The sequence below is a fragment of the Sorex araneus genome, chromosome 8 (assembly GCF_027595985.1).
Source record: "Sorex araneus isolate mSorAra2 chromosome 8, mSorAra2.pri, whole genome shotgun sequence".
NCBI lineage: Eukaryota > Metazoa > Chordata > Mammalia > Eulipotyphla > Soricidae > Sorex > Sorex araneus.
In genome coordinates, this window is record NC_073309.1 from 56,680,184 (window position 1) to 56,703,474 (window position 23,291).

Genomic DNA, 23,291 nt, shown 5'->3' on the forward strand with positions numbered 1-23,291 from the left:
CATCAGGCTGCTGATGCACTTGCCCCAAAGATACAGGTTGACATGCTGGTGACACCACACCCCCAAGTTAATGATTTTGACAACAATAGGTTTATGTTGGGGCTGGACTGAGCTATCAGGGCGAGCCCATGTACACTGTACCGTGCTACGGACAGGAACATAGGGACCCATGAAAATGGGCGAGACTTCTCGTGTGTCCTGACTGGTTTGGATGAAGCTGAACATTTTCCCCCTTCAAGCTGCCTTCAGAAAAATAATTTCAGAATACTGAAAAGAGCAGTTTTTCCTTCTCTCACAGAAGCCTGGCTGGTCTTTGACATGCAGATGGCGTTAGCCAGGCCTGACCTTTGATATTGTAAATTGTAGATTTCAGGTGCTGGCCCAGATTTGTCTTTGGGATGTAAATCCAGGTGCCTGTAGAAGGTTTCAGTTTCGGTTTTGTATCTTTTCCTTCTCAGTTCTGTATTCTTTTCCCGAGGCTATAGGCCTACCCATACAAGGAAACAATATGTTCCCATTGTCTCAATGTTCTCCCTGTACCATTTTTTGATGCCTTTGGTGAAGTCACTATATTGCGCCCTTTAGAGGTACCATGATCAATAAAAGGAGGTCCACGAGGCCATCTGCCTTTGCTAAGAGCCAGAGCGAGCCTTAGTCCTCCAGTCAGTGATTATTTCTTCCGCGTTCCTACCTCAGCGCCTCTGATTGCAGAACGTTCATGCAACAGGTTTATTATCTAATTATTTCATATCTTGCTTCTGTGTTTAAGGATCACTTCTGGCAGGCTCAAGGGACCATATGTGGTGCCAGGGATCAAGTCTAGGTCAGCCACCTGCAAGGCAAGCACCTAACTGGCTTTAGTATCTCTCCATATCTTTCCAACCCCTGACTTGATTTTTTTTGTGTGTGTGTGTATGTGGAAGGGGGCATACCTGGTGATGCTCAGTGCTCAGAGGTTATTCTTGGCTCTGCACTCAGGAATTACTCCTGGCAGTGCTCAGGGTACCATACCAGGGACTGAACCCAGGTTGGTGCGTGCAAAATTAATGTCCTATGTGCTGTACTATTGCTCTGGTTCCTTGAATTAATTTCTTGTTTGGATATTGCCACCAAAATGTTTCATCTTTGCTCTCTACAAAAGAATAAGAGATAAAGAAAAAAGCAAAATTGTGTCATTATTCATTCTTCTGTCACTTTGAAGATTGCACATCTGCAGATTTTTCCTTTTTCAAGGTAAAGAAAGTTATTAACCAGCCCTACAGTACTCAGGTGCCAGGGATCAAACCAGGGTCAGCGCATGCAAAACCATGACCTCAGATGCAAAGACACATTACTTTAACATTAAGCCATACCATAGCCCTGCAACTTTTGTTTTGAGGTCCAGGGGTGACTGAGGGACTATTCTGGGCTGCGTTGGCTGCTTGTAGCTACAGGAATCTAACCCCAGCCAGACTCATGCAAGACAAACACCTTTATCCTTGTACTATCTCTCTGGCCCGTTTGTGTGTGTGGTGGGGGGGTGGTCACACCCAGGGATGCTCAGGGGTTACTCCTGGCGGTGCTCAGTGGACTATATGGGATGCCGAGAATTGAGCCCAGGTCAGCCATGCGTGCAGGGCAAACGCCTTACCTGCTGTACTATTGCTCCAGCCCCCGTTTTTGTTTTGGGGCCACATTTGGCAGTACCCTGGACTTAATCCTGCCTCTACGATCAGGGATCACTCCTGGCTGGCTCAGGAGATTATATAGGGTTCTGGGAATAGAACCCAGCTAGGTTGCATGGCAAGGCAAACACTCTACCTGCTGTACTATCTCTCCTGTTCTCACCCTGGCCGTTTTAAATGTGTTGTATAGAACAATAACAATAACAAATTGTGTGTGTGTGTGTGTGTGTGTGTGTATAGTATGCGGCGGGGGGGGGGGGAAGGGAAGAGTTGGGTCACATCCGGCAATACACAGGATACACAGGAGTTATTTCTCCTCTAGGCAGTGCTGGGGAATCACATGGGGTGCCCAAGTTGATCTTACCTGCTGTATTGTCTCTTCAGCACCAGCAAAAACGAAAAATTGAATCATTGCCCCTCTCTCCCTCTAGATCTCATTTTAAGTGTTGATATGGCGTATTACAGTGATAGGAGTATTCACATCAGGGTGAAGTGTCTTCTTGACCGTTTCTGCTGGTTTCCGGCCACAGCACAGGAGGTAGGCGAGGTTCCTTTAGGGTTGGGTGCAGGATAACGTCTAACAATCCTATCCTGGTCCTGTAGCGGCCGAAACTACATTACCCAGAAGGCAGTGCGACCATGCTCCTGGCTTCAACCAATCAGACCACCCGTGAGGAGTATCAGCATCACGGCAAGTCTCGCGGTATTCTACTGGCCATATTGGCCGACCCTGGAAGTGACATTAGTTTTCTGTGCACTCCACTGGTTAAGTGGCTCATTCACCCCGACCTGCGATGGCGTTGGCGACGGCGGCGCCTACAGGTTTGGCGCACGTGAGTGCTTTCCTGCAGGTACCTGGGCCTCCCCGCAAAGAGGCTTCCCCGCAGGGAGCTGGACGGGCTGGGGCGCTGAAGGCTTCCCGGCCGGGGGTCGCGCGGGATTGGCGCGTCTGAGTCGCGTCCGGGAGGGCGACAGACCCGCCTCGCCTCACAAACTCTCACACCCGCACTATCTGCTTGCCTCACCCCTCGCGATTCGGGGTGGGCGGAGTGCGCTGCGGTGCGGACTGGAGGAGGATCGCGGTGGGAGGTGGGAGACTGATGTGGACTAGACGAGACTTACGTGAGGCGGAGAGGTGATAGACGGTCACTTCTTCCGACCCGCTCTGCCACCGCAGGACGCCTGGGAAGGCTAGGGCTGATAAGTCTGTTATGAGCCCCTGCATGGCGTGGGCAGAGCCCAGCCAGCCCCACCGGGTGGCTTCAAGCCATACCTGACCTCCGCTTGGTCTTCTCCACGGGAGAGTCGAACCCCACCGCCCCATCTCTCCGGGAGCCGCACTCAGGCTCTTTGCAGGAAAGGAAAGTCGGTCCCCTCGGCCTGACCCAGGGTGTCTGGGTCCTTGTGTTTTCTCGCAGAAAGTAGACGAGCAGTGACGTAAAAACGTTTTACTTGAAGGGCTTTAGGAAGGGGAAGGAGGGAGATTAAAGGGAGAGAGAGTGCCACGCTCAAGGGACAACAGGGGCTTCTCCAGAGTCGGAGAGAACCCCAGCACACATCTCAAGAGGGGAGATGCAGTGGACAGTGCTTGGGCAGGGGCAGCTTATGCGCTCTTCCTTTGTTCAAGGTGGCGTTTATAGGTATCTTCCATTTGCCCCACATGGGGCTTCTAGCTGGGTGCTAGGGTGGTTTCCAAGGGGGTAGTTTTGGGAGTGGTGGAAATATTCTTTTCCTAGCCTTTGTTTCTTCTGGAGCTTTGGGGTGGGGGGGGGCGCAGGGGAGCGGTTAGTCTTCTCAGGGTCTCGGTGCCAGGTCAGCCTTTTTGTGTTTTGTTTTTGCGTTTTGGGTCACACCCAGCTATGCTCTGGGGTTACTTCTGGCTCTGCACTTGGGAATTACTCCTAGGGGTGCCTGGGGGACCATATGGGATGCTGGGGATTGAACTCCGGTCGGCGGCTGTACTGTCGCTCCAGCCCCCCAGGTCAAAGTTGTCAGGGTCCTGGCCAGTCGACCCTGGGGAACTGGGGTATGGTCCCGCAAGCCACCGGACTTACTCCCTATGGGAGAGGGAGCGGGAGCGGGAGAGGGAGAAGCCTCTGCCTGACCCTCTGTGCACCACGGGCACCCCACCACCGCCATCGAGAAAGAACCACGCAGAGGGGGGAGAGTTGGAGGTCAAGCAACTCTCCTTTTATTAGCTCTCACACAGGATATTTATACACAGTTTCAGGGCGGCTTAGATATTGTGAACACCTGGTTATCACGCTCGTCATGTACACTTTGCCGGGCCCTTTACAGATGTTAGCTAATGATTTATGTTTCCCGCTCTCAAGGCTGAGTATGTTAGCTCAGACAAGTGGTGACTGTCAGGTTCCATCCATTATCTCCTCAACCAGGGCGCCTTTCTGGGTGGAGTGCTGGCCCAGGGCCTTAGGCCCCCGGGAAGAGAGCCTGCTCCTGCTTCTAAGGGCAGGGAATTTGGCCAGGGTCTCAGGCCGGCTGCTGAGACCCCAACAAAAGTCTTAATCAGGCCTTAGTTCTTAAGCTCCCAGGTGGGTCCTGACAGCCTTAGGGCTAGGTCTAGGTGGTTTCACTACTCCTAGGAATTCTATTGCCATGGGGATCCTTTCCTGTCAGCTGCCTGCCTCCATCAAATTGAGGTGGGAAGATGGGTTCTCTGCTGCCCATGCCTGGTATAGGTGTAACACCTGGTGTCTTCACGGAAATTCCAGTGCCTCACTTCTGGCCTTGCCTTTTGTATATTTATGTGATTTCTGGCCACATCTGTTGGGACTCAGGGATCGTTCCAGCTTGAGGGACTCTGCGGTGACCCGAATTGGCTGCATGCAAGGACAGCCTCCAAACCACTGTACTATTGCCACATCCCCTATTTTAAGTTAAATGTTTTAATTTAAGGGTGGGAGGGACAGTATGGGGGTTAAGGCACTTGCCTTGCCCTGAGCACCACTGGTGTTTTCCCCTGTAAAAAATGTTTTAATCCTAGTTGCCTAGGAGTGTAGGAAACCAGAGTGTCCCCTGTTCCTTTTCATGGCTGGTCCTGAAAGCCCATATGGAGTAGGTAAGAGGGAGAACACACAACTTGGTTGGACCTGGGTAATCAAGCACCCACTCTGCTGTATGACCCCTCCTGCCCCCCCATAACTGTGTTTTTAACTCCCCTGGACCTATCTTCATTGTTGGCATAACTGTCACTTGCCCACAGCTCTTGTGGGCTCAACTTCTGGGTGCCACTGTAGTTAGCTGGGATCACACACATCTTAGCCTGGTGCTCACACATTTTCAGTTGTACTCAATGGGGATAGCACACTTTCTGCGATGCTACTCACACTTGATTGTGATGTGGCTGGAATCACTTTTAGCAACAGGGATTGCAGACAGCAGTCTTGCCGGGGGTTGGGCTCAGTGGATTTGGTCTTAAGGATTTCAGCTCATGACCTTTCGTTTGCGAGGCATGTACTTTATGCTACTACATTATAACTCTAGAAATGAAATTGGTTAAACATGGTAAAATGCAGATGAGTAGTAATTGGTTCATTCATAGATCTCTGGCATAATGTAAGCTGTTTCATCTTTTTTTCCAGTTGATAGTACAAAGATCATTATAATTTTTTCAGTGTTAAGATTTTTTTAAAAATTCACGTGAATCTGTTAGTGCTAAAGGGGTGATGGAGGGGGCTGAAGCGATAGCACAGCAGGTAGGGCGTTTGCTTTGCACGCGGCCGACCCAGGTTTGAGCCTCAGCATCCCATGGGGTCTCCCGAGCACCACCGGGAGTAATTCCTGAGTGCAGAGCTAGGAATAACCCCTGTGAATCGCTGGGTGTGACCCAAAAAGAAAAAAAGAAAAAAAAAGGTGTGATGGAGCCCCTCATTGACCTTTGACTGGTTCATGTTACTAACAAGACCGAATGAAAGACATTCAGCCTCATCCCAGGCCTCAGAGGTTGGGAGATGAGGATTTAGTGATAGATCATTGTATCACTGTATTACTGTCATCCCGTTGCTCATCGATTTTCTCAAGTGGGCACCAGTAACGTCTCCATTGTGAGACTTGTCGTTACTGTTTTTGGCATATTGAATACTCCACAGGTAGCTTGCCGGTTTCTCCAAGAGGTACCGAGGAATCGAATCTGGGTCGGCTGCATGCAAGGCAAACGCCCTATCTGCTGTGCTAGATACTCTTATTATTTAATTTGTAGCTTTTTTGTTTGAGGGCCCCACCTGGCGATGCTTAGGGATCGGTCCTAATGGTGCTTGGGGATCAGACTGAATCCTGGTCAAGTGTGTTCAAAGCAAGTGCCTTACCTTCTTTCTATCTCTCTAGCCCTAATAAATGTATTTTTATTATTTATTATTATTATTATTTTGCTTTTTGGGTCACACCTGCGATGCACGGGGGCTACTCCTGGCTTTGCACTCAGAAATTATTCCTGGTGGTGCTCAGGGGACCATATGGGATGCTGGAAATCGAACCCAGGTTGGCGACGTGCAAGGCAAACACTGGGCCCACTGTGCTATTGCTCCAGCCCCAATAAATAGATATCACTGTCACTGTATCACTGTCATCCTGTTATTCATTGATTTGCTCAAGTGGGCACCAGTAATGTCTCCATTGAGAGACTTATTGTTACTGTTTTTGGCATATCCAATACGCCACGGGTAGCTTGCCAGACTCTCCGAGAGGGACAGAGGAATACTCTCGGTAGCTTGCCGGGCTCTCCGAGAGGGACAGAGGAGTCAAACCCAGGTCAGCTGCGTGCAAGGCAATCGTCCTACCCGCTGAGCTGTTGCTCCAGCCCCACTTGTATATTTATACTCAGTAAACATAAGTGGTTTCCTAAGTTTTCTGTCATCAGAGTAAATTAACCTGAGGAAGCCCTCATAGGAACTCCACCAAGTTTTGCACGAGTACAGTACCCTGGAACATGGGATTTAGTAAGCCTTCTAAAGTGAGGGCAGTTGTAGACTGAACTCTAAAATTTAAAAAAAAAAAATCAGGCTTTGGGGGCCAGATCAATACAGTGGGGAGAGCGCTTGCCTTGCATGCTGCCAACCTTGGATTCGATCCCTGTCATCATCCTATATGTTCCCTCAGCACTTTCAGGAGTAATCCCTGAGCATCCCTGGGTGTGACCCAAGCTCCCCCCCCCCAAAAAAAAATCAGGCTTTGATTAAGGGTGTGGCTTGAACCCCACACCCAGCAGTGTCCAGTGTCTAGTTCTGCACTCTTGGATCACGCCTGAGAGACTTAGGAGACCCATATGCCTGCCAGGGATTGAATCAGGCTTGGGCTGTCACAAGCAGGGTGCCTTGCACACTGTGTTATAGCTCTAAATACTGGGCTTGAAAAAAAGGGTTTTTTTTTTTAATGAATCACCATAGGCTTGGGTTTCTGCATCTAGGTGTTGCCTCAGTTTCTCCATCTCCAAAAAGCTCAGGTCTTGCATCTCAAATTTGTCAGGCACCAGCCCTGCGTCAATGGATCAACAGAACAGTGGTGTCATAAAGATTAAGAAAATAACACAGGAGTTGGAGCAGTAGTAGGGTGTTTGCCTTGCATGAGGCCAACCTGGGTTGGATCCCTGGACCCCATATTGTCCCCCAAGCAACACCAGGAGTAACCCCTGAGCATCGCCAGGTGTGACCCAAAAAGCTAAAAAGAAAAGAAAAGGAAAACAAAACAAGACATATAAGAGAGAAAGCATGGGGTTAGGATGTTCTAGCCTCATGAACTGAGAGCCCCGTTCTCCATCATATGTAGGATAACATTGGTTTGTCCTTTCTGCCTTGCACAGGGAGCTTAAGTTTATTGGGTTACTCCTATCACAGTGCTCCCATTCCTCTGTGTTTATTTGTAACCTCTTTCTTTGTGCTCTGTTAACTTGTAAATATTGCTTTTCTCTTCTCCTTAAGTTCTTTGCATAGTTAATTCAGAGCAATGTCCTTTTTGTATAGACACTGTAAGAGATATCTCAAGCTTGTAGGGTGGCTGTCCTGGGACATCTCGGCACAGACTCAGATTACAGTGCTCAGGCCAGATTAATCATTCCTAACTCTAGCAGGGTCTGAGTCTAGTTATTACTTTTGGATCATGACAGAATTTGTCCATGACCCTGCTCGTAACTCATAGTTAAGTATTATGGCACTTTGGCCAGGCCCATTTTGATGCCAGGGTAGCTCACTGCTTGTCCTGGGTCCATCTGGTCCCTTGTCGGGACCCTATTTTTGGGGTGCTAGGAAGTAAGGGCAACTGAGGCTTAAGTTGAGAGAACAGATGCTCTGGAGTGAATATCATCCGGAGTCAATTAACTCCCAAGTTACAAAAGTATAGTATCAATTGTCTTCCTGTGTTCATACGAAAAAGGACTTAAGGAGAAGAGAAAAGCAATATTTACAAGTCAACAGAGGGCAGAGAAAGAGGTTACAAATAAACACAGAAATGGGAGCACTGTGATGGGAGTAACCTAGTAAACCTAAGCTTCCTGTGGTAAGGCAGAAAGGACAAACCAGTGTTATCCTACAATCACATGCCTTTCTTATTGTCTGAAATTAATTATCAATGATAGTTGAACAAGGCACAGGAAGAACAAGTCACTATCTCAAATAAATCTTTAATAAGAGGGGTGGCCTACTTAAAAGTGGTTTTGAGTGGCTGGAGCGATAGTACAACGGGTAGGGCGTTTGTCTTTCCAGCATCCCATATGGTCCCCCAAGCACCAACAGGAGTAATTCCTGAGTGCAGAGCCAGGAGTAACCCCTGTGCATTGCTGGGTGTGACCCAAAAAGCAACAACGATAACAAAAAAAGTGGTTTTGAGACATCACCAAACGAGCTTTCCCCTGTGGTGCTGGCTGTCCAGGAGATAAAGGTCCCATAGACCCCTTATCCAGCACCTGTCCTCAGTTCACTTAACTAATCTTTTAAACAATGTGTATATCTATTTCCATAAGTGTGTTCATATTCACAAACCCCTCATTCTTTTCTGTTGCTCCTGGGCGAGTAGCTTCCTGATGGGCACTGATTTGGGCTCTGGGTGGCTCTTCCAGACTACATACAATAGTGAAAATACAGTAATTAGAATTAAAAGAAAAGCTGCTAGAATTGCAAGAAATGTTTTAGTGGATTGAGACTGGCTAAACCATCAGCCATGCTTTCAGGTAGACCACTGCCAGAAAGAACTTTTAGTTTATGAGAGTCTATCAAAAGATTTTTTTTGTGTGCAAATACTCTGTGTATGTCATGAGAAATATTTTCTTGATTAAACAGATGTTTTCTAATTAATAGGAATGCTGTGTCATTATATATTTTAGATGTTACACAGAACTGAATATAACTCCTGTCACATTTAAAATGAGCTTTAATTTATAGTTTTTTTTAAATTTCATCCCCTATTTCCATAAGTATGCATATCTGACAAAGTTTTGCGTCTCTAAAGAGATGTGATCTTCATGATTTGGGGCTACTTCAGGGCCATACAATTTCTTCTCAAGTTTTATTTCCCAGAAGTTTTATTACCAAGGCTCCTCTACCTATCATCCTGCCTTAGAACTATTTTCCTGTACTAAAGTTATAGAATTTTTTTTTTCTTTTTTGCTTTTTTTTTGGGTCACACCCGGCGATGCACAGGGGTTACTCCTGGCTCTGCACTCAGGAATTAACCCCTGGCGGTGCTCAGGGGACCGTATGGGGTGCTGGGAATCGAACCCGGGTCGGCCGCGTGCAAGGCAAACGCCCTACCCGCTGTGCTATTACTCCAGCCCCCAGTTATAGAATTTTTGTAGCAAAATTTACTGATATCTTTTTGGGGAGAAAGTCCCTTAAGCTTGATTCTTTTTTTCTTGCTATTTTTAGGCTTCTCTTTGATTTTTGCCAATTACAATGTTTCTTGGCGTTTGCGTAATCACAAAATAAGTGAGCGCAGCAGGCGGCATTCTTTTTCGCCTGCCACGTGCATTTGATGCCACGTGCTGCTTCCCCACCCTGGCCTGCAGCCATCACCAACAGACGCATGAAGAAAGGAACAGGGCCACCAGGCTGGTTGGTGATCCATTGCTGTTTATTCCGTTCTCCCCACTCGCCTGTTCCAATCTCACTAAGCACCCCATTCCAGTATCACACTGCCCCTCATTCCCGTCTCCTCCTGTCCCCTATGCTAGTCTCGAGGCACTCTGTCTTGAAGTCTTGGTCTCACACCCAACCTCCAAGCATTGGGGGTAGCAACTACACCCAGGTCAGGGAGAACAATCAACATCTGAAAGCCCTTTGTTCTGAGGGAGGACAAAGATCTCCTGCATCCAGGAGATCCACTCAAGGGCAAAATACCACGTAGGGGTGTATTTTTCCTTTCCTGAGTCCAACAACCATCTTAGATCTGCTTTCTTCTAATCTTTCTAGTCATTTTGTATGGACACAGTAAGAGATTCATTAAGCTCGTGTAGGTGGCTCTCTTGGGGACATCCCACTATAGGTCCCAATCTACAGTGCTCAGGCCAGATTAGTCTTTCCTAACCCTAGCAGGGTCCTAATCCAGTTGTTACTCTTTGGATCATGACCGAATTTGTCCATGACCATCCTCTTAACTTACAGTATTATGGTGCTTGGCCTGGCTCATTTTGATGCCAGGGTAACTCACAGCTTGCCTTGGGTCCATCCAGTCCCTGGTCAGGACCCTGCTCTTGAGGTGCTAGGAACTAAGGGCAACTGAGGCTTAAATCGAGAAAACAGATGCCCAGGAGTGAATATTGAATCAGTTAACTCCCAAGCTACAAAAGCATAGCATTAACTGTCTTCCGTTGTGTATACAGAAAGGACAGTGCTCTGAAGTAAACTATGCAAAAGACATAAGGAAAAGAGAAAAGCAGTATTTCACTTAGAAATCCAGAGTCCTGAGAAGGACCTGACCTTACAAGTCAGCAGTCTGATTTTGGGGATAAAGGTGACTGACCAGTTGGGGAAGCAGAGCATAGAGAAGAGGTTAAAGATGAACACAGAGGAGTGGGTATTCCTTGAGAACACTGTGAATGGTGTTACCCAATAAACCTAAGCTTCCTGTGGCCAGGGAGAAATGACAAAACTATTTTATCCTACAGTGTGCATCTTTTTTTTTTTAATAAAAAATTTAATTTTATTGAATCACCATGTGGAGGGTTACATAGTTCTCAGGATTATGTCGGTTATACAATTCTCAAACACCCTTCCCTTCACCAGTGCCCATCCTCCATCACCAACCCCCCCAGTATACCTGCCGCCCCCTCCCACCTCCCCAGTCCCCACCCTTGTACTTGATAAGTTTCACTTCGTTTATGCCTTATCTCGATTACATTCCATGTTTCAACACACAACTCACTACCGTTGTTGGGGTTTCCCCCAAAAAAGAAAAGCAGTCCTATTGCCAAGGAGGCATTTGATAGTTCTCCACTGCTAAGAATATAGAGATATTAAGTCCCGCTGTTTGTTACATAACTTTTCTTTTTCCCCCTTGCCCCGCGCCACCGAGTTCACGCCTGTTTAGTAATCGCCACGCTGCCTGACAAGGGAAAAAAAAAACGAAAAGGATGGTTATTTCCCGTCATCAGCAGATGTGGGACTCTGGCTTAGTTGATAGACTAGTAGAGTGTCTGCAAGCAGTTTCTGGAACCGAAGGTCTTGCGCTGGTATCGGCTCCGGCTCGAGATTCCACCAGCGTCCCACTGTTCCATGTACATAATTTTTCCCCTTATATCCCATTCCCACGCCACCAGGTCTGTTTGCTTAATGGACATCACACTGTAGTTGACGACACGCCGCGTTTCTTCCCGAGAAAGAAGAAAATTTCTTCTCAGCTGGCGTGGGGATATAGCTTAGTTTAGTCTAGAGAGATGGCTACCGTTTTGATTGCCTTCAATATTTCAGCAACAGACTTACTATTCTTGTTAGGATCTCCCACAAAAGTCCGACCCATTAAAAGCGAACCATTACATATTGCTGATGCTAAGATGACATTAGGTCGCGCTGCCGCGGCCGCGCGGTTTTGGGTTTCTGTATAAAGTCCAGGGAAAGTACAACCAGAAATAACATCACTACAAACTTTTACCCTTTTATGGTGCTCATAAGATGGAGAAGTCCTGCGCTGTGCTCAGGAGGGAGGAGTTGAGAGAGAGAGACAGGTTAAAAGAATTGGGGGATGCCCGGTTCCCACTGTTTCAGCGCACCGTGGGGTCTCTGGTCCCATGCCGGAATTAGTTCAGTGGGCTGCCTGGAGTCCAAGGGCGCTCCCTTGGGCTCTTCCATCATGCTCGCTCCGCAGCCGGATCCAAAGGGCTACAGTGTGCATCTTTTTTGTTGGAACTTTTTGTTTGTTTGCGAGCCATACCCAGCTATGCTCATGGCTAACTCCTGGCTCTGCACCCAGGGATCACTCCTAGCAGTCTTGGGGGGTCCACATGTGCAGCTGGAAACCCATTGTACTATTTCTATAGCTCATGTCTGTTAAGTGAAGCCTAATTTCTGGCAAGATGGCATATTAACTTGAGACAAATGGGAACTACAGGAAAAGTTGTTTGGTATGTGGTCAAATAGGAAAGACTTGTCTTCTAGTATAAGTGGAGAGAAGAGGGGCCAGAGTGATAGTACAGCAGATAGGGTCATGCTTGCATGCAGTCAACTCTGGTTCAATCCCTGGCATTCCATATGGTTCCCCAAGCACTAGCAGGAGTAATTCCTGAGTGCAGAGACAGGAGTAGCCACTTGGCATTGTTGGGTGTGGAACTAAAAAATAAATTGGGACAAGAAGCCGACTAGGGAGATCAGTAAAGCAGTGTTGGGACTGTCTAGCTTAGGACTCACTGGAGACCTGGGGTGATACTAGGTCCTGGTTCTTCTTGGCAAACAATACCTGGATTCCATATAGAGTGGAAGGCACGTGAGGAAGCCCGTGAGGTCGCAATGGTTTGATGCGGGTAGTAGCATTAACCTTGGGGGTGTAGTTGTCAAAATCTGGGAGGTCCAGTCTCAAAAGTGATTGATGGGACTGGAGCGATAGCACAGCGGGTAGGGCATTTGCCTTGCACGCAGCTGACCCAGGCTCGATTCCCAGAATCTCATACAGTCCCCCGAACACCGCCAGGAGTAATTCCTGAGTGCATGAGCCAAGAGTAACCCCTGAGCATCGCGGATGTGACCAAAAAGCAAAAAAAAAAAAAAAAAAAAAAAAGCATGGCTAAGGGGGGTGTATTTTGTTTTTGTTTTTGTTTTTCTAATATTACATATATATTCTTAGCATATAAATATACAAAGGTATTTTAATTTCATGCTTAAAAAATACTCTTTCTCTCATATTCAAATTCCTTGAGATTCTTACTGGAACCTTAGAACTGTTGGCCATTTTCCCCCAATTATTGTAAGCAGAATCAGTTACTTAATTTTCGGGTCCCAGTATAAGACCTAACAGCCAGGCTTCTTGTTCCAATACTTAGAATCCGCAGCAGTGGCTACAGAGCAGTAACGTGTGCATGGACGTGTGTAAGCATAAAGTACTGCATGGCCGTGCAGCTGCGGGTCGCAAAGGCCACGTTCAGTTGCCATGTCATATATTTGGTTAATTTCACAGTGAATTGCTTTTGAATTGTTTATGAATTACTGAACTTAGACTCATTTCTACCTTGTTTCAAAGAGATTTCATTGGAAACGATTCACTAGTGATAACTGTTTTCATTACCTGAAAGTTTGTAATTTTTTCTTTTCCATTGACATCAGCCTTGCCACACAAAGGTGTAAATGTTTTTTTTTAATTAATTATTTTTAATTAGTGAGTCAACGTGAGGGTACAGTTACAGATTTATACATTTTTGTGCTCATGTTTCTCCCTTACAAAGTTCGATAACCCATCCCTTCACCAGTGCCCATTCTCCACCACCAGTAAACCCAACATCCCTCCCCCCCTCCCCAGTCCCGTCTCCCCTCACCCCACACTGCCACTATGGCAGGGTATTCTAAGGGGGGTGTATTTTGGTATAAGGGTGCAGGACAGTTTGATTGGACATGGTGTTCTCTTGGGAGATCCTAGGGAAACTGAAGAGTATCTGAGACCATGTAACTAGACCCGGCACTTAGATGGAACTTAGATGGGGGTGCTTAGGGTTTACTTCTGCCTCCTCACTAAGAGATCATCACTGGCAGGCTTTGGGGACTTTATGGGGTACCAGGGATTGAACTTGGGTTGATCATGTGCAAGGCAAACACCCTACCCACTGTACTATCACTCACTGGTTTGGGATGTTGGGAAAGAGTGATGGACTGGGCTAAGGGTCTCAGTAACAGGTTGCTTTTGGATTCATGACAGGGCCATGTGACCTTTGAGGATGTGGCTGTGTACTTTTCCAAGGAGGAGTTGGAGCTTCTGGATGAGGCTCAGAGGAACCTGTACCATGAAGTCATGCTGGAGATCTTGGCACTTACAGCCTCAGTAGGTAAGGACCTTTTTTTTATTTTTTATTTTTTTTGCTTTTTGGGTCACAGCTGGCGATGCACAGGGATTACTCCTGACTGCACTCCGGAATCACCCCTGGCGGTGCTCAGGGGACCATATGGGATGCTAGGAATTGAACCTGGATCACCCATGTGCAAGGCAAACGCTGTGCTATTGCTCCAGCCCTAGTAAGGACCTTTTCCCTATCCACTATACCATCACTTACATATCCTGTCTCAGTGGCCAGCTTAAGACTCAGGGTATCCAGGGTCCTGTATTTTATGCTAATGGAGGGTAAACAGATATCTGGGGACTGTTGGGTTTCTGTGCCTGATGGAGGAGCAGGAGAAAGTCATGGTTTAGATCTGAATCCAAATCATTACAGGGAAAATGTCTATGCTTAACACAGCCTTAATGCTAAAGCAGTCTTTCCTGGAGATGTTTTGCATACTTATCATTTCTGCTCTGATTTCTTATCATTTCTTCCCATTTCTGCTCTGATTTCTGACCTCTACTTGTCCCTCATCACTGACCCCACATAGTTCCCCTTACTCTAACCGTATTGTTTTCTAATAAGCCTACGTTCATTGTGTCATTGTGTTTAATATTCATGTATGTATATTCTTTTTGTTGTACAGTATTTTATTTAGTTTAAATTTTTTTAAAAATTAGGACCGGAGCCATAGCACAGTGAGTAGGGAGTTTGCCTTGCATGCAGCTGACCCAGATTTAATCCCTGGGCACCATCAGGCGTAATTCCTGAGTGCAAAGCCAGGAGTAACCCCTGAACATCACAGGGAATAACCCAAAAAGCACCCCCGCCAAAAAAATGTTAAAAATATTTCTTAAAGATTCACCAAGAATTGCAAAGTTATTAGTGATTAGGCTTAGAAATACAGTGTTCCAGCACCAGTCCCTTCAAGAGTCACCCTCATATTTCTCTCCCACTCACCTGCCTCTGAGAGGAACTTTTTATAACTTTGACACAGGTTTACATACTGTTGCCCATCGTTTCCTGCATAACACCTACATTACCTTTCATCCTCTCTCTTCCATTTGCACTCTTCCCTCAAACACTATTGTGTTTCATTCCCTGTCCTGTCGCCCAGTGTGCACGCCCCCCACCCCCCAGGGTGGGAGTGATAGTACAGTGGGAGGATACTTGCCTTTTCCGTGGCCCACCCAGGTTCAACCCCTGGAACCCTATGTAGTTCTCTGTCTCCTATGAAGAGTGATCCCTGGGCACAGACCCATGAGTAAGCCCTGAGCACTGTCAAATGAATCCCTAAAATAATCTTTTACCTTTTTCTGTAATGGGGCACACATTCCATGCAACAGTCAAGGTCCTGGTGAAGCAATCAGCAGGGGCAAGATTTGAAATAGGCTACATCCCCTGGCAAAGCATATGGTATCCTGTTTGCTGATTTGATCCTCCTGAGTGTGATCGTCAGAGATCCAGTATCCCTCCTTTACCCTGGATTCCCTTGTCTTGAAAACAAACCTGTGCACTCATTCCTGGTTGCATCATGGATGTTTTTTTTTTTCTTTTCTTTTTTTTTTTGCATTGAATCACTGTGAGATACAGTTACAACATTTTCATGTTTTAGTTTTAGTCATACAGTGATTGAACACCCATCCCTCCACCAGCGCACATTTTCCACCACCAGTGTCTCCAGTATCCCTCCCCCATATCATGGATGTTTGTAATGGATCCTCCCACCTTATTGTTTATATGCTGCATCAGCATCATTCTTTATTTGGGTGACACACCCTGCAGTGCTGAAAGCTTGGTCCTTCATGGCTTTATGGTTGAGGTACACTGGCAGCGCTTAGGGGATCATGCTGGGGTCGGACCTCGTCAGCCATGTCTAAGGCAAATGTTTTAACCTCCGTATTATTTCAGGCACTGTATTATTTATTTTTCTTGTTGTAGCAAGGTCACATGTTTACAATGGTATCAATGTTTATGATCTTGACATTACTGCACCTCACTATCAAATTGCCCCACACCTTCTACCAATTCTCTTATATTCTAGTCCGCCTCTTCAGTATCTGAAACACATCCTCCCTCTGCTTGGTAACCTGTTATGTAATCCAAGGCCAAGGGTTTGTGATTATTCCATACTGTTTATTTCCTTGTTTTGTTTCTCTGTACCACAGATGAGTGAGGTCATCCAGTATTTGTCCTTCTCCTTCTGACTTAATTTCACTTCACATGATACCTTTCAGTTCCATTCAAGTTGCAGTGAATTTCAAGATTACATCTTTCCTTTCAGCTGCTTAGTATTTCATTGTGAATATTGCCACAGCTTCTTTATTCGTTCGTACTTCATCAGCATTATTGCACTTTCAGGTTGTTGCCACGTATTAAAAGCTGAGAAGGTCCCTTCTGAACAGTATGTTTCTATAGAAAGAGTGCCACAGAGCAATACTTCGGCATCACATCTGTCCATTCTGAAGACACGTCCCTATGAAAAGTGCGTCATGGTTGCAATAAAAAAATTTTGCCTTGGTACTCATCAAGGGATGCATCCTGAGCAGAATCTGTCTGCTTCTGTGACAAGTGGGAGCCAGTTTTTTCTCTCATCAAACCTACAAAAGCATCAGAGACAGCACAGTGAAGAGAAATGTGTGAGAAAGGTGGAGAATGGGGCCTTCCCTTTAAATAGCTGTAAAGTTCTTTCATCTAATAATAACTTTCCATGTAAAGAGTATGAGAAGGATTGCCTGAGAGTCCAGGACTCTGTTCAGCATCAGGCCACTGATAGTGGAGAGCATCCACAGAGAAACAAAGAAAATAGTGAGACCTCGCTCACACTGCCAAAACTGTTCAAGTGCAATGACTGTGGGAATGCCTTTATCAAGAAGAAAAGACTTCTTGAGCACCAGAGAATTCACACAGGAGAAAAACCTCATGAGTGTCACCAATGTGGGAAGTTTTTTAGACAGAGATCCACCCTCTGTGAACACCGGAAGCTTCACAGTAAAGCAAAACCATTCAAGTGCAGTGACTGTGGGAAGTCCTTCATCTACAAAAGACGATTTCTTGAGCACCAGAGAATCCACACTGGAGAAAAGCCTCATGAGTGTCACAAGTGTGGGAAATTTTTTCGACATAGATCCACTTTAACTCAACACCAGAAAGTTCACAGTGAAGAAAGACCATTCAGGTGCAGGGACTGTGGGAAGTCCTTTATCTATAAAAGACAATTTGATGAGCACCAGAGAATCCACACTAAAGAAAAGCCTCATGAGTGTCATAAATGTGGGAAATTCTTTAGACAGAGGTCCACCCTCTGTGAACACCGGAAACTCCACACTGAAGTTCTTAACAGGTGAATAAGAAGAATCTTCTGGTTCTTCCAACGCTTTCAACACCAGAAAGTTGACAGTGGGGCTCATGCAATAATACAACGGGTAGGGCTTTTGCCTTAGCACGCAGCCATCCCTAGTTCAATTCCTGACATCCCATATAGTCCCCTGAACACTGCCAGGGGTAATTCCTGAGTGCAGAGCCAGGAGTAACCCCTGAGCTCCACTGGGTATGACTCCCCATCAACCATCACCACCACCACCTCGCCAAAAAAAAAAGGTTGACAGTGGAGAAAAACTTTGTAACATATATGGCAAAATCTTGAATGTGGTATTTAACATTGAGTGCTAGAGAATAGCTCACACTTAGGTCAGACTTGGGTGTAGTCTTTGTAAGTATGACACATATGGGTAATCCCTCATCTGTGAAAGTTACTAAGAAAATCAGCACGGGATAAAGATCTTATGAGTTCAAAAACTGTGGGAAAAGGTTTAAATTTAGCTCCAGCCTTGTTAAGGCACCAGGGAATTCACACTGGAGAAAATAAAAAGCCATGTGAATGCAGTAAACAAGGGAAAGCCTTAATGAGTTTGTCTTCCTTAATCACTACTAGAAGGCTCGAACTAGAAAAAGACTTTAGCCTTCTTTAGAATGTCATCACTTTATTCAACATCAATCACCAGATTATAGATTTGGAGGGATAGGTTTTTGGGTAGGTTTTCAAAGTCTTCAGAGCTGGGGCTGGAGCAATAGCACAGCGGGTAGGGCGTTTGCCTTGCACGCGGCCGACCCGGGTTCAATTCCCAGCATCCCATATGGTCCCCTGAGCACCGCCAGGGGTGACTCCTGAGTGCAGAGCCAGGAGTAACCCCTGTGCATCGCCCGGTGTGACCCAAAAACCAAAAAAAACCAAAACAAATCAAAGTCTTCAGAGCTGTTTTTTTTTTTTTGTTGTTGTTGTTGGTTTGGTTTGGTTTGGTTTGGTTTGATTTGGGACCACTGCATTATCTCTCTGGCTCCCTCTTCAAGACTCTTTTTTCCCTCTTCAAGACTTTAAATACAAGTTTAACTTTGTGTATTTGATAATCTAAAAAGTGTAGATTCAGTACAAGTTCCAAGTATTAGCAAGATTGCTTAAACTTTCAAATGTTCCAAGTATGTATAAGAGGATTTCAACACCACCCTGTGGCATGTTTCTGTAATGTCTGTGAATCACACAAGCGGTCAGGGAATGCAGACCTTAAGGAAATTAAGAGTAATGCAAGCCTAACAGGGTCCCGAACCCTGTTTTTTTGTTTGTTTGTTTTTTTTAATTCCTATTGGCCATCAGTAAGTCTTTGAATCTTTGAGGAAGTTCTTATTCCTCTCTCGTGCTCAGGGATCACTCCTGCTGGGACGCAGGACCATATTTGGAGCCAGGGAGTGAACCCAGGTTGGCCATGGGCAAGGCTAGTGACTTTCCCACTATACTAGCTCTTAAGCCCTATTTTTATTTTACTTTATTTTATTTTTGGTTTTTGGGCCACACCTGGACACCTGGCAATGTTAAGGAGTTACTCCTGAATCAACAGTAAGGGATTTTAACTGGGTCAGCTGTGAGCAAGGCAAGTGCCTTAACTGCTGTACTATCTTCAGTCCCAATTTAAAAGTTGTTGTTAAGTGCGTTTAAAGACAACACAGTGAGTTCACAGAGACATAAATAAGCATATTAAACAATACCAGAAGAAGAAAATTGTTTCTCTTAGTGTAGGATTAGAAGTAAATTGTAGGCAGACAAGATGGAGTTAGTAAACTACCTCCTTGGATTAGTGAGAGGCTGGAGATGCACAGGGTGTTCGTACAATTTCAACTAAGGACAAAATAATACAGGGAGAATAGTAGGCCAGAGAAAATTCATATGAAGGAGTGAATGATGTTATCAGCACCATTGGGAGGTTATCGTGGGACCGTGACCTAACACAGAAGTCAGGTCACATTTTTGTGGCTTTTTCAGTTTTTGGGTCACAGTGATGATCATGGGTTACTTCTGGCTCTGCACTCAAGAATTATTCCTAGTGGTGCTCTGGAGACCATAAAGGATGCTGGGATTGAACCTGTATTTGGCTCATTCAAGGCAAGCACCTTATCTGCTGTGCTCTCTCCAGCCCTTCTGTGATTTTCTTGCCATTGAAATACTTTCAGTTTTCCTTAATGTTGTCAAGGACTGAACCCAGGTCTCATGCATGCAATGTAAGTGCTCTGTTTAAGAGACATATCTCTAGATCTTGCATAAATTTAAGTAACCATAAGCAAACACCATGACACACCAAATGATGGAAAGTTTACAGAGGGCTGGAGAGTATAGTGGTGGAAATCTTGTTTTGCATTCACCTAGCCCAGGTTCAATGCCCTGTGCATTACTGGGTGTGGCTCCCCTCAAAAAAAATCTATGCAGATTATTGCAGGAAAAATTTACTCGGGAAAAATGTTGGATTGTTTCAGGTCAGTAGAAACTAAAGATGTGAGAAATATAGTTATTGACAGCTGAATATGTTTCTAGATCAATAAAATTAACTGTGAATGACTTCAGCATTATGATTTACTAGGTTTTACCATTTGCACTCCAATTATACATATAACATAATACAATGTCTAGCTTTCTAGGAAATAGATAAATTATTTCTTGGTCATGGAGTACAGTATTCTCCCTCTGAGTGTTCAAACTCTGTGCCAGCAAGATAGTACAGCTAAAAGGATGCTTGCATTGCACGTTGCCAACCCAGATTCAATGCCAAGCATCCCAGATGGTCTCCCAAGCACCATCAGGAATCCTAAGTGCAGAGCCAGGAGTAACCCCTGAACATTGTCCGGTTTGACTCAAAAACAAAAAGGGAGAGTATTCAAAATCTTTATATGTAGAGAAAAGTTTTCAGATCACCGAAGAAGTCAGCAAGGCACCTGACCTGCTTATTCTGAGATCTTTTATTATTTTATTCAAGACCTTATCCTAATTTTCTTAAAACCTATTTCCTATTCCTCACAAACTTGACACCTGTGTCAGTATTCCTAGTTATAAAGGAACAGGGCCATAGGTTTAGGTACTGGGAAAATAGATGGCTACTCTGAGTGCTGTGGAGTGTGCCCTCAAAATGAAAAATTAATAATAAAATTAGAAAAATAAGCTGCAGGAAAGCCTTTACCTGCTGGCAGGAATAGATAGGACTGTGGCCTTCTGCACTGGAGAAGGATTTCCAAGAACCCAGGTCAGCCAGCTGCAAGCAGCCAGTTATTCAGCTCATCTACTCTGAGTCGTCTGTCCTAAGGAACTGTCCTGCATCCCTGCCATCAGCCAGAGAGTAAGCTCGAAGAGAGAAATGTGTTTCCACTTTGTTTGTTTTTGTCCCACAAAACAAATCCCTGTTCAGGGATCACTCATGGTGGACTTGGGGGCTATACCTTATGGGGTGCCAGAGATCACACCTGGTCTTTGGGAGCACAGCCAGTGGTTTTCAAGGCTAACTCCTGGTTCTGCTCTCAGGGAACATTTTTGGGAGGGGTTTGGAGGGCTGTATGGGGTGCCAGCGATTGAACTTGGGTCAGCTTTGTGCAAGCCAAATGCCCTACCTACTATTGCTCCTGCCCCAGTTTTTCTATTTTTGATTTTGATTTTGGCTTTTGGGTCACACCTAGCAATGCTCAGCTGTTACTCCTGGCTCTCAGAAATTACTTTGGGGGGCTGGAGAGATAGCACAGCGGGTAGGGCGTTTACCTTGCACGCGGCCAACCCGAGTTCAAATCCCAGCATCCCATATGGTCCCCTGAGCACAGCCAGGGGTAATTCCTGAGTGCAGAGCCAGGAGTAACCCCTGTGCATCGCCAGGTGTGACCCAAAAAGCAAAAAAAAAAAAAAAAGAAATTACTTTGGGTGGTTCTTGAGGGACCACAAGGGATGCTGGGGATTGAACCCGGGTTGACCCATTGCAAGCACCCTACTCACTGCAGTATCTCCATAGCCCTAGCTCCAGTTTCTTATTAGAAGATTAAATTTCAAGCATATATCCTGTTACAATGGTCTGACTTCTGTGAGCTCAGGAAACACTTGCATAGACTGTCCTGTGTGTCCACAAAGCCTGGTCAGGGCCACGAACTGCCTGTGAATCTGTGTTAGGCACTGGAGCGGTACATAGCCTCAGCAGCTTCATGATGTTAGGCTCTTGGGATTATTCGAACTTATTTTCTTTTTTCTTTTTATTTTTTCCTTTGGGACCACACTCAGCAGTGCTCAGGGGTTACTCCGGGCGATGTATAGGGGACCATATGGGATGCCAGGGATCGAACCCAAGTCCGCTGTGAGCAAGGCAAGTACTCTACCAGCTGTATTGTCGTTCCAGCCCCAGGATTATTCAAACTTTCCAGTTTCCACAGTAAGTTCTATTGGCACATATTTCTGTTACTTCCTTTCATTTTTTGGTTTCTCTGAAAATTTTCCCTATTCTTCCCTTGAACTCTTACTTTGCTTCACTGTTCTAATTCTGTAACTTAAGTTCATTACTAAACTCATGATTTTTTTTTTCACTTCAACCTCAAGTAGTATTTTACGTTACATTTATTGTGAAGACTTTAAAAGAACTCTTGTGATATTCTTGTATTTGGTTAATTACATTGATATACTACTCTTCCTTCCCTCTCAAAATTCCCAACCTGGGGGAGAAAGCTTCACGCTTATTGTACATACAGGCATGCAATAAAGTGTGTGATCTGAGCTCCTTTCCCTTGTCTGACATCCTGGTTAGTATTCAGGAAACAAGACCAAACTGAGTGGGTTTAGGATTTTCCAGCCGCATTTTAGCCCTGACAAGTTCATTTGTCTTGGTCAAGACTTTTCTTTTTCTTCCCAGGGTTCATTACTGGCTCTGCACTTGGGGATCACTCCTAGCAGGCTTGGGGGCCGTGTCGGATGCTGGGGAATAAAAGGTCCACTGTGTGCAAGATAAGTGCCCTATCTGCCTTAAAATTGATAATCTCAATCCAAAATTACTCTGGAGCCAGAGAGATGCTCAGTTGCCAAGCTGCTGTTTCGTATGCAAGAAATGCTCTGTGTGTGTGTGTGTGTGTGTGTGTGTGTGTGTGTGTGCGCGCGTGCGCTTATTGGTGTTTTTTGGCTATTGTTTTGTTTTTGTTGTGCTTAGGTCTCAGTGCTCAAGGAGCACTCATTGGTGGGGCTTAGAGAACCATAGTTGGTATCTGGGATAGAATCCAGGTCAGGCATGTGCTGGACAGGCACCTTCCCCCTGTACTGTCCATCTGGCCTTAATTCATATTTTTATGAATGGGTGTTTAAGCACTGCCTAGTTTTATGTATAGCCACATGTGTTTTTTTGTTTAGCAATTTTACTACTGTCTGAGCTTTATGAAATAAATTACCTGTGACTTTATGAAATAAATTACCTGTGATTTGGACCAGGTTATAATGATTTTTTCATTATATAATTATGCATGTTATAAACATTTTTATTTAGTGGGTTCAGAGAGAGATTGGGTAGGGCACTTGTGTTGCCCACAGTTAAGTCCCTGGTACCACGTAGGGTCCTATGAGAACAAAGCTAGGAGTCATCAGAGCTGCCAGGCGTGACACTGATGTCCTCACTGCAAAGTTTTACTTAAAAATTTGTTCTTCTTAGGCCGGAGCAGTAGTACAGCAGGTAGGGCGCTTTCCTTGTATGCATACCTGGGTTTGGTCCCTGGAATCCTGTTTAGCCCCTCCCTCCACCCCTAGCACAGCTAGAAGTAATTCCTGCAGACAGAGCTCGAAGTGACCCCTGAATGTCACTAGACTAGATATGGCAAAATAACAAAGAGAAACAAATTTG

General features: G+C 45.5%; 1 protein-coding gene across 11 annotated transcripts in view; it reads left to right on the plus strand.

The window, feature by feature from the left end:
* Window positions 1–2,382: 2,382 nt before the first annotated feature.
* Window positions 2,383–23,291, plus strand: part of LOC105943292 (zinc finger protein 134-like) — a 46,777-nt gene continuing 25,868 nt past the window's right edge. For 3 of the 11 annotated variants that reach the window (XR_008631234.1, XR_008631237.1, XR_008631236.1), the window contains exons 1-5: window positions 2,383–2,497; window positions 14,004–14,130; window positions 16,483–17,464; window positions 21,698–21,845; window positions 22,320–22,395. Coding sequence is in view for 1 of the 11 variants with exons in the window: in XM_055145387.1 (XP_055001362.1) it covers window positions 2,459–2,515; window positions 14,004–14,130; window positions 16,483–17,464; window positions 21,698–21,845 (1,314 nt within the window). In the remaining 10 variants the exon portion in view is untranslated. Of the gene's footprint in view, window positions 2,516–14,003; window positions 14,131–16,482; window positions 17,465–21,697; window positions 21,846–22,319; window positions 22,396–23,291 lie in introns of all 11 variants that reach the window. The other 8 variants (XR_008631228.1, XM_055145387.1, XR_008631227.1 and 5 more) reach the window with 7 other exon arrangements.